The sequence below is a fragment of the Octopus bimaculoides genome, chromosome 16, assembly GCF_046866305.1.
Source record: "Octopus bimaculoides isolate indiv1 chromosome 16, ASM4686630v1, whole genome shotgun sequence".
NCBI lineage: Eukaryota > Metazoa > Mollusca > Cephalopoda > Octopoda > Octopodidae > Octopus > Octopus bimaculoides.
Genome location: NC_142943.1, coordinates 48,153,487 through 48,167,267, shown reverse-complemented (window position 1 = coordinate 48,167,267; position 13,781 = coordinate 48,153,487). Strand labels below are relative to the sequence as shown.

The window sequence follows — 13,781 nt, the reverse complement described above, 5'->3', positions numbered from 1 at the left end:
TGCAATCATGCGATTCTGAGTGGGCACTCTATTGCACCTTGGCAAGTGTCTTTAAATATATTATCTGACATGTATTGTGGTTTTAATCATGTAACGTCCATAAGAGAGATTATTTCAGACAGATGTTGCAGTAAATTTATCTACTATGATGTATTTACATAAAGTATGATACATAAATGGCTATTCTCATTTTTAATCATTATTATTAATTTAACTCATTTTATTAAGATGCATTACATAATTAACATAAATATTGATCTTTTATTATATATATTTTAGGTGTGATAGAAGGTGGTCAATACCTCTATCTGACTAATTCAGCTCAAGACTTCCTCAATCAGATCATCCACTGCCCACTTCAATCCCAGTCAAGAAATTTGGTTTGGCACAAAATCACCCATTCTTATATTGATGTAAGTTATTATTATTAGTCCTTTTGAGATTAACTCCATCAGAAACTGATACCCTGTTTCTGTCATACAAAGTCACTAGTCTAAAATATTCATATTTGAATTAAAGCCTTCTATCATAGCTTCATGCAAGGGACTCTGTTTTATTCTAAACCAAAAGCTACATTAATAATGGTAAAATTATTTTGATAAAAGAAAAAGGTGGTTAATGAGAGAAGAGACAAGTAACTCAGAAATTGCTGAGTGGAGGTGGTACGTAATCAATCAGATACAAGGAGCAGAGGTCACTGTGATAGCTGCAGAAAAGGCAAAGAGAGGACACATGTTTGGGAGCCAGAATTCGGAATGTATTGGATGTGGCACCAGAATATATAAACCGGTCCTGAGCAACCTGTGAGTCATGGGACTTGAGGAATAGCATGCCTAATTTCATGCAGCCTGCTTCTCCCAAAAAGGCACGCACACACATTACAGTCACAAATTCAAACTTTAGAATAAACACTGTGATGTACCCAAGGGTACACAACAATGTGATGTACCCAAGGGTACACAACAATGTGATGTACCCAAGGGTACACAACAATGTGATGTACCCAAGATACACAACAGGTACCTCTCTTGCTCATGCTAGAATGGTCAGCAATAGAAAGAGCAAAGATTGTTTCACACACCCCACCCACCAAAAAATTATGAATTTCACAACAGTGAATTAAAAAGAAAATTAAAGAAAAAAAAAATGCTCTTTATTTTTCTGTGTATTTACTGCAGTCTATTATGTATGTTTTATTTATTATCTTAAATCTCTGGTTTGTCTACAGTCTGAAGCAGACATCAGTGAAACTAGCACACTCATCAACAGTGTCATTCAAAAGAACGTTGAAGTTGGAGAAAAGTCGGTGTTGATTAATTGTTATTTGGATGGCAAAATTCAAATTGGCAACAATTCCCTATGTAATGGCCTCCGTTTGGATCTTTCAAATGTAAGTAGCTAGTCTAATAGTTGAAGTTACTAGAAAGGAGCTGTCTTTGCTCTGTCCATCTTCATAAAGTGACCATTGGTTTGCCGTCTGTCTTTGGTGTTATATAAACAACTGTGAGGAAAAACACTTAACTTTAAACAATGCTTTCTTGGCTTTTTTTCCCTTTGGTCCTGAATATGTGAATAACAAGCTTTTTACTAAAGTAACTTTTGTATATACACAACTTCATCCTTATCTTCATCGGAAGCAGCACTTGTTCTATGCTGGCATGGGTTAAATGGTTTGACAGGATCTGATGGATCCAGGGGTTGCTTTGTGTATCTGTTTCCTTATGATTTTTACAGCTGGATGCCCTTCATAATGCCAACCACTTTACAGAGTGTACAGGGTGCTTTTTTTCATGCCACTGGCACTATTGAGGTACCTCGCAAGACTAAGACCTCAAAGGAGGGGGTGGTTTTATAGTTTATAAACTTATTTTTGTGTATTTTTCCTTTCTGTTAATTCATGCAATTTTTAAGATAGGAAGTAGATCAAAACAGTAGCAGGGTCAGCATTGGGTTACAACACTGTACCCAATACAATAAACTATTGCATGTTGAAGCTTGTAATACATTTTTCTTCGTCTTTGGAAACTTCTCATCACATCTGAAAACGAACATGCTTTCCTTTCTCCATGACCGAGACTCAAATTACTTGGAGCATATCTCTTGTTTTATGATTCTTAATACTTTAATGTTTTCTGAATTTAAAGTAACTTTAGTTTTTTACATTCAATATGACCTTCATGAGTGGTTTTCTATCAAAATTGTTATTTTATGTTATGTTAGGAAAACTTCACAAAACAAACAGTATTTAAGAACCTATTGTGGAATGCTATAAATTTTATAATATATGGAAGGATTAGAAAATCTTGAGATTTTTAATTTTTATAATACTGGGTGCATAAGATATTTGAGGACATACCTTTTTTAGGGGTCATTGCTGCATTTCACCAGTCCTCAGTCAAATCGTCCAACCCATGCTAGCATGGAAAGCAGACGTTAAATGATGATGATGATATATAAATATATATCTATAGAGGAGAAGTTTCAGGTGTGGAAGCAAGGTCTAGAATTGAAGGGCCTTAGAGTCAACCTAGCTAAAACCAAAATCATAATAAGTAGGAAGGTAGATAAAACACAAACCCCTTCAGATAGATGGCCCTGCTCAGTATGTAGAAAAGGAGTAGGTAGTAACTCTATAAGATGTACCCGGTGCAAGCTATGGACACATAAGAGGTGCAGCAACATCAAAGGCAGGTTAACTAGCAAGTTAGTTTTTGTTTGTGGCAGATGTTCAGGTGCAATAAAGACTGCAAACAAACAGGAAACAACTTCTATCTCATTCCAGGGTGAAAAACTAGAGGTAGTCGATAGCTTCCGCTATCTGGGCGACCAAGTTAGTAGTGGGGGTGGGTGCGCTGAAAGTGTAGCTGCTAGAATAAGAATAGCCTGGGCAAAGTTTAGAGAGCTCTTACCCCTGCTGGCGACAAAGGGACTCTCACTCAGAGTAAAAGGCAGACTGTATGACGCATGCGTACGAACAACCATGCTACATGGCAGTGAAACATGGGCTGTAACTGCTGAGGACATACGTAAGCTCGCAAGGAATGAAGCTAGTATGCTCCGTTGGATGTGTAATGTCAATGTGAATACCCGTCAGAGTGTAAGTATCTTGAGAGAAAAGCTGAACATTAGAAGCATCAGTTGTGGCGTGCAAGAGAGACGATTGCGCTGGTATGGACATGTGGTGAGAATGGAGGAGGATAGCTGCGTGAAAAAGTGCCACACCCTAACAGTTGAGGGAACCCGTGGAAGAGGTAGGCCCAGGAAGACCTGGGCTGAGGTGGTGAGGCAAGACCTTCGTACATTGGGCCTCACCGAGGCGATGACTACTGACCGAGACCTTTGGAAATGTGCTGTGCGTGAGAAGACCCGGCAAGCCAAGTAAGATCGTTGCCAGTGCCCCTGGACTGGTTCTTGTGCGGGTGGCACATGAGATGCACCATTTTGAGCGTGGCCGTTGCCAGTACCGCCTGACTGGCTCCTGTAGGATTTTCGAGCGAGATCGTTGCCAGTGCCCCTGGACTGGCTTGTGCGGGTGGCACATAAAAGACACCATTTCGAGCGTGGCCGTTTTCGTGCGGGTGACACGTAAAAGCACCCACTACACTCTCTGAGTGGTTGGCGTTAGGAAGGGCATCCAGCTGTAGAAACTCTGCCAAATCAGACTGGAGCCTGGTGTAGCCATCCGGTTTCACCAGTCCTCAGTCAAATCGTCCAACCCATGCTAGCATGGAAAGCAGACGTTAAACGATGATGATGATGATGATGATATCTAAAAGGATAACAAATATTTTATTACATAAATTTTATGATATATTGGAGGATTAGAAAATGTTTCCATATTATACATAAAAGATGGATTAAAAAAAAAAAATATTTTCTGTGTTAATTTAGAAAACTTTTTGGGGAATATTCTAATATGAATTTTTATGATTTCAGAAAAACAAATATATGAATTTTGGTAACAATTTAGTCATTCAAGGTTTTAACATTCTTTTAAAATCCTTGGAAACCAGTAAATATATCATGACAGTTCATGGAGTCAATGATTCATTAAATGTAAGCTTTTTAATTTTTTTTTTTTGATTTTGAAATTTTATAAAACTTTTTTTGAAATGCTTTTGATCCTTTCACTGCAAAATTAAATTTATCATTATTCCAGTAAGGATGTGAAATATTGTTACATCTTGGGATGGTATTTCTTTTTTTTTTTCTGCCAAATAAGCACATGCACTTTATATTTGTTCTTCACTTCAGATTTATTATTGCTTTTATTTAAGTGTCCTTTGTCTGAATTCTTTCATCACCTCTTGTAACCTCTTCAGCAACTCTCCATCCCATGTGTCTCTTCCTGTTCTATTGTGGGATGGAGAGTCACTGAAGAGGTTACAAAATGTGTTCCAAAGATTTCAGATTTATTATTGTTCCTTTGTCTGAAGTGAAGAACGAATATATAACACATGTGCTTATTTGGCAAGGAAAAAAAAGTCATCCTGAAATATAACAATATCTGTTTCAACACGTGATTTCTCATCAGGAATCTCTTACAAAACAAATACATAAACAATGTTGAACTTCTATCAAAAAAATAGAATTGTTGTGTTTGTAAGTTATAAATATGTGCATCTATGTGTATTAGCTATGATAATGAACCTGTTAATCTTGCAGAGTTCTTTGAATGCTGAGAATGCAACCTTCTGTAACCAGAAGTGGAAAGATTTTATGAAGAGGACTGGTATTAAAGAAGAAGAACTTTGGAACACCTCTGATGTAAATAACTATTGATTTATATTCCGTATTAATTTGCTCTGAAAATGTTTCTGGTATCAATTTCTGAAACTATATTATTCCATATGTATTGCTTTTTTTTTGGCTGCTTTTTCTTAGATGTTAAATGATTACGTGGAGGATCCTTCATTGGCTCTCAATACTTTGTGATCTTTTATCTTTTATTTGTTTCAGTCATTAGACTGCAGCCATGCTGGAGCACTGCCTTGAATTTTTTAATCAAATAAATCAATCCCAATACTTTGGGGTTTTTTTTTCAGCCTGGTACTTATTTTATCAGAATCTTTTGCTGAACCACTAAGTTATAGGGTTGTCAAGCGGTGGTGGTGGGGGAACAAACACACACACTTGTTTATTTATTTGATGGGCAGCTTTCAGTTTCCATATGCCAAATCCACAAAGCTTTGGTTAGGCCCGAGGCCCTAGTAGAAGACACTTGCCCAAGGTGCCACACACTGGGTATATTCATTGTGTTCTATGGATGATAATACCCCACTATACAAATTTTTCACTTTACAAATCTAGTCAAGAACAAATTAATTCATAAACATGGGGTCTGCTTGTATATTTAACTTCTCTCTCTCTCTCTCTCACACACACACACAATCTTTAAATTTCTTTATTTAGGGTTCTTCTAAAAAAGTTCTTTGGACTGCAAAGCTGTTTCCTATTTTCCACCATGAAGAAACTGTTGGTATGAAAGAAATTCTGTGGCTGTTAGGTGAAAGCTGTGATGGAACTGAAGTTCCCAAGAAGTAAGGTTTCGTTAAATAATGATTTTATACATAGATAGATAAATAGATGAATTTTACTAGTCTCAATCATTGGACTGTAGCCATGCTGGGGCACCACCTTAAAGGCTTTCAGTCAAGCAGAGATACACCCCAATACAATTTTTTTAAACTGTAATACTTATTCTATTAGTCTCTATTTTCAAATCATTAAGTTATGGAGATGTAAACAAACCAAGACTGGCTGTCAAGTGGTTGGTGGTGGTGTGGGGAAATAACACAGACACAAAAATACAACACATACACACACATGCAGGCACATATTTACACATATACAATGGGTTTCTTAGATGCACGGAAAAATTAATCAGATGACCATGGTTGTAATGCTTTTTATCTTTGGTCAGTTCTTTTAGGATTGATTGGAGATAAACAACAATTAAAATTTTAGAATTAGCAATCTGTAAAGGGTCAAGATCCCTTTTGGTCATGAATGACCATGGGATTGCACCTAGAAAGTTCCCCTCCAAGGCACAAGTCTGGACAAGGTTGTTTATGGAGGACCAGCAGTTGCCCATGCGTACCAACATCCCCTCTCCATGCCACCGATGTCCAAGGGAAAGGCAAAGGCCGATAACATCTTGGCATCAGTAACATTGCAACTCATTTCTACAGTTGAGTGAACTGGAGTAACATGAAATAAAGTATCTTGCTCAAGAATACAACACACAGCCTGGTCTGAAAATTGAACTCACTATCTCATACTCTGTAAGTGTGTGTTGGTTGAAAGCCTTTTAAACTGCAATATTTGCCTTGAGAAATTATCTCTTATAGACTTAAGTGTTAAAAACACCAAAATAGCTGCAGATAATGTGAAGGTCACACAGCATTGGTGATAAAATTGTTGGATCTGGACTTCTGCTTGCCAGCTAAATGCTGTGTCAGTGACCTTTCGGTCACTGTTTAAAGGTTGCAGTTGATGCTTGCTTGACATGAGGTGACAGGGATATTTATTACCAATGAAGCTAACAAGTAGAAATTTAGATCCAGTAAAATCACCACCAAACAATGGATGGCCTTTGCCTGCTACTGATATTTTTCTTTGTCTTGAAAAAGTATCTCTTATAAACATAGTGTCAAAAACAAATACCACAGTTTCAAAGGTTTTCAACATATTTACAGTTAAGTGTGTTTAAAGTTAGTGATAGAAGCAGTATTAGTTCAAAATTAGCAAAGAATGAATTTTTAACACTTCAGAGTTTTGGGACACAAATTTTTCTGTGAGGTTCTGGAAAGGAGACAAATATTCTGAAAGTTATATTTGACATGTCTTGGTTAATAATTCTACTAATAGTATGAGTGAGATTTCATTAAAAGGGAATTGAAGCATGGAATGAACTACCCGCATTAGTTGTTAGCTGTTGGGACACTACATCCTTCAAAATGTCCATGCTTCCTGAAATTCACCAGCAATATTCCTGATGTGCACCTCCCACCATTTTTTTTTAAATGACTCCTTCACTGTTCACTTCTTGTGCATTATTCTATGTACTGTTCATGCACTTTTGGCTACTTTTTTCTAATGAGTTGTAGTGCACCTGAGCACTGTATACAATAAGTTCATTATTATTATTACCGTTATCGTTAAGGCAGTGAACTAGCAGAATCATTAGCACACTGGGTGAAATACTTAGCAGCATTTCATCTGTCTTTACGTTCTGAGTTCAAATCCCGCTGAGATTGATTTTGTCTTTCATCCTTTAAGGGTCGATAAATTAAGTACCAATCACGCACTTGGGGTCGATGTAATCGACTGGTCCCAAAATTTCAGCCCTTGTGCCTATAGTAGAAAGGATGATTATTATTAAGGTGGTGAGCTGGCAGAGTCGTTAGCATGCCAGGCAAAATGCTTAGTGGTATTTCTTCCATCTTTATGTTCTGAGTTCAAATTCCACCAAGGTTGACTTTCCTTTCATCCTTTCGGGGTTGATAAATTAAGTGCCAATTAAGCACTGGGGTCAATATATTCAACTATCCCCTTCCCCAAATTTCAGGCCGTGTGCCTTTAGTAGAAAAGATTATTATTATCATTATTATTATTATTATCATTATTATTATTATTATCATTATTATTATTATCTAGTATAGTCACTTGTTGAATTAGAAGAATTGTAAAGACATACATTTTCTTCTGTTTTTTTAGCTTTTTTATTTATCAATTCTTCACTGTTTCAGATGGAGAGAATCTTGGAGATTATCTTTGTCAGAGATTTTAAAATTAGTTGACCTTAGCAGTGAATTTTCCCTTCGAAGGTAATTCAAAAATTTCTTTGTTTCATCAAAAAGCTTAACTGACTGTTAGAGATGAGACTTTGGTTTGCATCAAGATTCTCTATCTGAGGTGCACTATCAATGCATTGCTGCATAATTTTATTTTACATTCTTTTAAGCACCGTTGTTGCTGCTGTTCAGCACTAGCCAGCTTTAATTGAGCAGATTTATGATCATAAATATTCCAGGTGTGACCATCCCATCTTTTTTCTGTTCTCAGTGCACCTAGAAACATTATTAATGTGTTCTTTCCTTTGATGGTAGGATGTGAATTTTTACTGAGATTTGGCTGCTATTCCTAGCAGGTTGAGTGACTGCATAGAGTTTCCCTTGTTGTTGGCTCTACTGTTTATAAACAAAGCAAGCTGTCATTTAAATACATGATGTTTATGTTTTGAAATTATGTTCAAGCTTGCATTATATTATAAATGTTCCACACATGATTACAGAATTCACAGCGCTTCACTCATCTTTACAGAATCTAGTTCAACAAACTAGTTCAACAAACTAGTTGAACTTTTACAAACTTGTGAGAATAGAAAAAGATCAAGAAAAAAGCAGAGGATTGAAAAGATCAGGTTTTCGAAAGCTTTGCCTTAGAAGTTTAAAACATTGAGACAAATGTGGCAGTGTTATACAATTCAGCTAACCTATATTACAGTTCCCTTTCTCTCTGCTGATGCCATGTAAAACTCGCCTGTGTTGGCACCATGCACAAAGCGCCAGTGCTAGTGCCGCGTGAAAAGTACCCAGTACACTCTGTAAAATTGTTGGCATTAGGAAGGGTATCCAACCATAGAAACCATGTCAAAACAGACAACTGGAGTCTGGTGCAACTCCCTGACTTGCCAGTTCCTGTCAAACCATTTAACCCATGTCAGCATGGAAAATGGACATATATATATATATATATATATATATATATATATATAATCTTTGCCAATGATTATAGATTTTCTTAACTGAAAATAGAAGACACACCAGTTCCAAACCAATTTTGAATTTACTTTCCTTAGAAAACTGTTCTATGAAATTGGTGAACAGCATATGAAAACAACTCTTTTAAATGGAGAAAATAATGGTCTGCGATATATTTACAAGAGTGTCACACTGGAATCACAAGAATATTCTATAAGCATGTTGAAGGCATTGGACAATGGTAGGACTTCTTTTATTTTCTTTTGCCTTTCATTTATATATTTTTGAATTTCGTAACCATTTTTTTTTTTTAATGTCCTTCACTAATTATAAGATCTCTCTGCAGAAATAATGGAAAAGGTAATTAGAATTGTTTTGATGGATGTTTTTTTTTTTTTTTTAATGAAAAAGTAATGGAATGATTCAAAATCAAATGAAGAATAATATGAAGGTATCATCATCATCATCATCATCATCATCATCATCATCATCATCATCATCATCATCATCATCATCATCATCATCATCATCATCATCATCATCATCATCATCATCATCATCATCATCATCATCATCATCATCATCATCATCATCATCATCATCATCATCATCATCATCATCATCATCATCATCATCATCATCATCATCATCATCATCATCATCATCATCATCATCATCATCATCATCATCATCATCATCATCATCATCATCATCATCATCATCATCATCATCATCATCATCATCATCATCATCATCGTTTAACGTCCGCTTTCCATGCTAGCATGGGTTGGACGATTTGACTGAGTACTGGTGCAACCGGATGGCTACACCAGGCTCCAATCTAATTTGGCAGAGTTTCTACAGCTGGATGCCCTTCCTAACGCCAGCCACTCAGAGAGTGTAGTGGGTGCTTTTACGTGTCACCCGCACGAAAACGGCCACGCTCGGAATGGTGTCTTTTATGTGCCACCCGCACAAGAGCCAGTCCAGGGGCACTGGCAACGATCTCACTCGAAAACCCTACAAGGCCAGTCAGGCGGTACTGGCAACGGTCACGCTCAGGATGGTACATCTTATGTGCCACCCGCACAAGAGCCAGTCCAGAGGACCTGGCAACGATCTCACTTGGCTTGCTGGGTCTTCTCATGCACAGCACATTTCCAAAGGTCTCGGTCAGTAGTCATCGCCCCGGTGAGGCCCAATGTTCGAAGGCCTTGCCTCACCACCTCAGCCCAGGTCTTCCTGAAGAATAGTATTCCATTAATAATATAACATTTAAATTATCAAGATGCAGAAACAAATATTTCTTAATCCTGTTCAGTTTATGCATGGATAAGATCTATTATTTGATATAAAAAGAAAACAACTTTTACGCACGCACGCACACACACACACACACACACACACACACACACACACACACACACACACACACACTATATCTGTCTATTGATCAATCAAGAGAGAGGGGAGGGGCAGGCATGATGACATAGTTAAGCTTGCTTTGCCACCACATGGCTTCAGGTTCAGTCTCATTACACAGCACCTTGGGCAAGTATCTCCTATAGCCCTGGGCCAGTCAATGTCTTGGGAGAGGATTCAGTTGACAGAAACTGAAAGAAGCCTCTGTGTGCATGTGTTTATGTTTGTGTCTCTTTGACCAGATACAGCCGGATAGTTGTGAGTGTCACTGTTATACAAGCAGTGTCCTTAATTTTCAATATTCTGCAAAAACATAACTGGCCATGGGGAAATCTGTCTCAAACTCCATCCAAGCCATTCAAACCTGGAAAAGTGGTCATTAAAGCAATGATATATCTATATATATAATATAAAATAAATACAAAATAATGATATATAAACATACATGCACATTAACATTTGAAATATCAATTCTACAACAATTGGTAGATACAAATAATATTGTTCAGAAAGAATCTTTAGAGCTCATCCAAGCCTTCAATTGTTGTCTCCTTATGGGGAAAAAAGACAACAAAATTGGAGGAACATGAAATATCAACAAAACATCTCAAAGTTCAGAGAAATTAGATGGCAGAAATGAGGACAATAAACTAAATATTTTGATATTTTGAACTCAAATCCTGTCAGCTTATCTTTGGGATTAACACAACTATAGTGGAATAATTTGATAAATTTGTGTTCTTCTTTTATGAATATTAACCTTGTATTTAAGATGGAAACATGAACTTGCTAAATATGGTTATACATAACATGATTACATTCTATTCAATGCTACTTTATGCAACTCTAGTTATCTAATTCCATGACCATGCTTCATGCACCTCAGTAAATGTACTATTTACTGTTCTTGTAGATTAGCACTATCATTTTTATAGGGCTGTTAAAACAAGAATTTAATATTCATAGCTGACAGTGTGCAATGATACAGAAATGCATGCACCCTACAATCAGCTGATGCCATCCATAGCCTTGTGTCTGTGAGGAGAATTTGTGCCATGTCTATTTCTGCAGTGAAAGGTCTTCCTCTACATGAATGTGATCAATATGGCTGTACACAATTACATAATATTGTGTCATTAATATACTGATTTGAATTCTTATAACATTCTATATTTATTAATAATGCTGTCAGTTATCCAACCATCATAGATTAGTTGTAAGCTCCTTAGGAACCTAATCTGTAACGCAGGTTCTGTTAGCTCAAGCCTCACACTTGCAAATTTGAGTGAGTCAGAAGCCTAGAAATAAGAAATTCTGCTAAGTGGACTTACCTTCAACATACTATATGGAAAGAAGTATTTCGTTGCAGCTCAATAATCCATCAAGAATCACTGAACATTTTAATTTAATTTTTTTCTATCTATATCATCATCATGTCTTCATATCCTTCTTTCATGCTGGAATGGGTTGAATGGTGTGACAGGATCCATCAAGAATCACTGGCATGGGTTGGTGTGACAGGATCCATCAAGTCAAATGTCTGCTTTAGCATAATTTCTATGGCTGGATACCCTTCCTAACATCAACCACTTCACAGTGTGTACAGGGTGCTTTCTTTCAAGTAACTCGCTAGGCAACACCCACAAGTAAGAGGGAATGTTGTTGAAAGGGACATGGCTTTATTTTAGGTGTTGAAAGGCTAACAAGGTGTGTGTGTTTGTACATATATGTATGTATATATGTTATATATATATGCATGTGTTGTTGTTTATTTTCAGTTGCCATAAACTGTCAGGAAACTCCTGGGATTGCAGCCCGAACATTGGCTAACATAGCTGATTTGTTAGCAACTATGGCCAAGGATTGTGGAGGTTTGCGTAGTGGACCAGCTGCTAATTCAGCATGGAATAAAGCTTTCCAGTTTCTTGAGGTAACTTAAAGCCCTCTTTTTAAAATCTTTCCATTGGTTTCTATTGTTTGTCAGCAGTGTCCCCACAGATGTACATAGGTGCTTGATTTCAGCAATGCACCTTGGATGTACAATGTCTGCAGTGTGTTAGTGGTAACTAAACGCCATTGTACTACCAGTGTTTGCTGTTATCTCCTAAAATAATAATGAGCGTAGTGTTTTTATATATTTGTATATACATATATATATATATATACATATATATATATATTTGCCCAGAATCACACTGGATGCAGAGGAGTAGAGAAAACAGTAATTCAGTGAAGGAGAAGTAGTGAGAGTAATAGCCCTGACTGAGAGGGAGTGAGAGAAAGTAATAGCAATGAGAGATAGGAAGGGGTGATAGATGAATAAGGAAAGAAAGGGTGAAAAAAATTGAGCGTTTCAACTCTGTGTGTGTGTGTGTGTGTGTGTGTGTGTACAAGGGAAGTATGTGAATGTTTGTATGTATGATTATTATGTACCTTATTTATATATATTAGCTGTCATTATTGACAGTACATGGTCAGCTAGTATTTATGTATTTTTCCTTTTGATTATCTCCTTTGAAAGTCATGCTGATGTGCAGAAGATAGTGGACTATAAGAGCAATAAATCAAAAGTTCAAAGTTACATTGACCTGTTTACTTTGCTAGCTATGTGGTGATAGAGCAATCATAAGTTTTAAGTCAGTTCAACTCAAGAGTGAATGTTCGACTAAGAAAGCTTTAATGTTAAAAGATATTTTATTCTTTTCTTATTGTCGGCATTTTGGTTTTGTCATTATAACATCAATTATATCAATGGATATAAATTTATTTCATTCTTTGTGAAATGAAGATGATAGGCTTTTTCAATTGTACATAATAAACAGTCTGGTCTCACAGTCTGCAATAAGAGCAAAAATAATTATTTCACATTCTATCGCAAGCTTCTAAATTCTCATTAAAATATTCTGAAAATTCATCATAAATACACTTTCTGAAACTTATAAACAGCCAGAATGCAGATCTTCATGTTTGTTCTTTGAGTGGTTATTGTATCCGTTTATTTTTCCTTTCAAAACATTGGATGGGGGACTATGGAGTTAAATTTGTATTTTATGACAATCAGAAGTGTTGATTTAAGTGCATTTATAAAAACATTTTTTAAATTATATTTTCTATATAATATTCTATATAATATTTTCTATATAATATTCATTTCATATCATTTTTGTTGTAGTTTAAGTAGTTCTGGTTTAACTGATCATTTTACAGTTTTTCAGTTACAACCAAGCCTCAGTCTAAATACTCCATTGATTATTTATACAATATTTAATGGTAGATGACCTGAATTCTTTTTTTTTTGCTTATGTTATTGATTTAATATTTTGTGTGGGTGGGTGTGGGTGGGAGAATGATGCATGTACTTGCAACCTTTTTATTTTATTCATCATAAATCATGAGCTGCAGCTTTTTAAGATCAATACAGGATGTCCTGATGTTGGTCATAGAATAGTGTCAAGGATTTGAAGTCAATTTGTAAAAACTTACTGATAGTTGTTATTAACAATGAGATTTTCATTTCACAAAGAGGATAGATTACATAGTATAAGTTCATGTGTGTGTGTGTGAGACAGAAATTTGATTTATTTTAAAGCATGA

At 36.2% G+C, this 13,781-nt stretch overlaps 1 protein-coding gene across 3 annotated transcripts in view; it reads left to right on the top strand.

Annotated features, from left to right (window-relative positions):
* Positions 1–13,781, top strand: part of LOC106872675 (L-fucose kinase) — a 49,766-nt gene that overhangs the window by 20,400 nt on the left and 15,585 nt on the right. For all 3 annotated transcript variants that reach the window (XM_089364734.1, XM_089364733.1, XM_089364735.1), the window contains exons 11-18: positions 280–413; positions 1,229–1,390; positions 3,937–4,056; positions 4,666–4,767; positions 5,413–5,540; positions 7,752–7,829; positions 8,864–9,006; positions 11,966–12,117. In XM_089364734.1, coding sequence (XP_089220860.1) covers positions 280–413; positions 1,229–1,390; positions 3,937–4,056; positions 4,666–4,767; positions 5,413–5,540; positions 7,752–7,829; positions 8,864–9,006; positions 11,966–12,117 — 1,019 coding nt within the window. The remainder of the gene's footprint in view (positions 1–279; positions 414–1,228; positions 1,391–3,936; positions 4,057–4,665; positions 4,768–5,412; positions 5,541–7,751; positions 7,830–8,863; positions 9,007–11,965; positions 12,118–13,781) is intronic.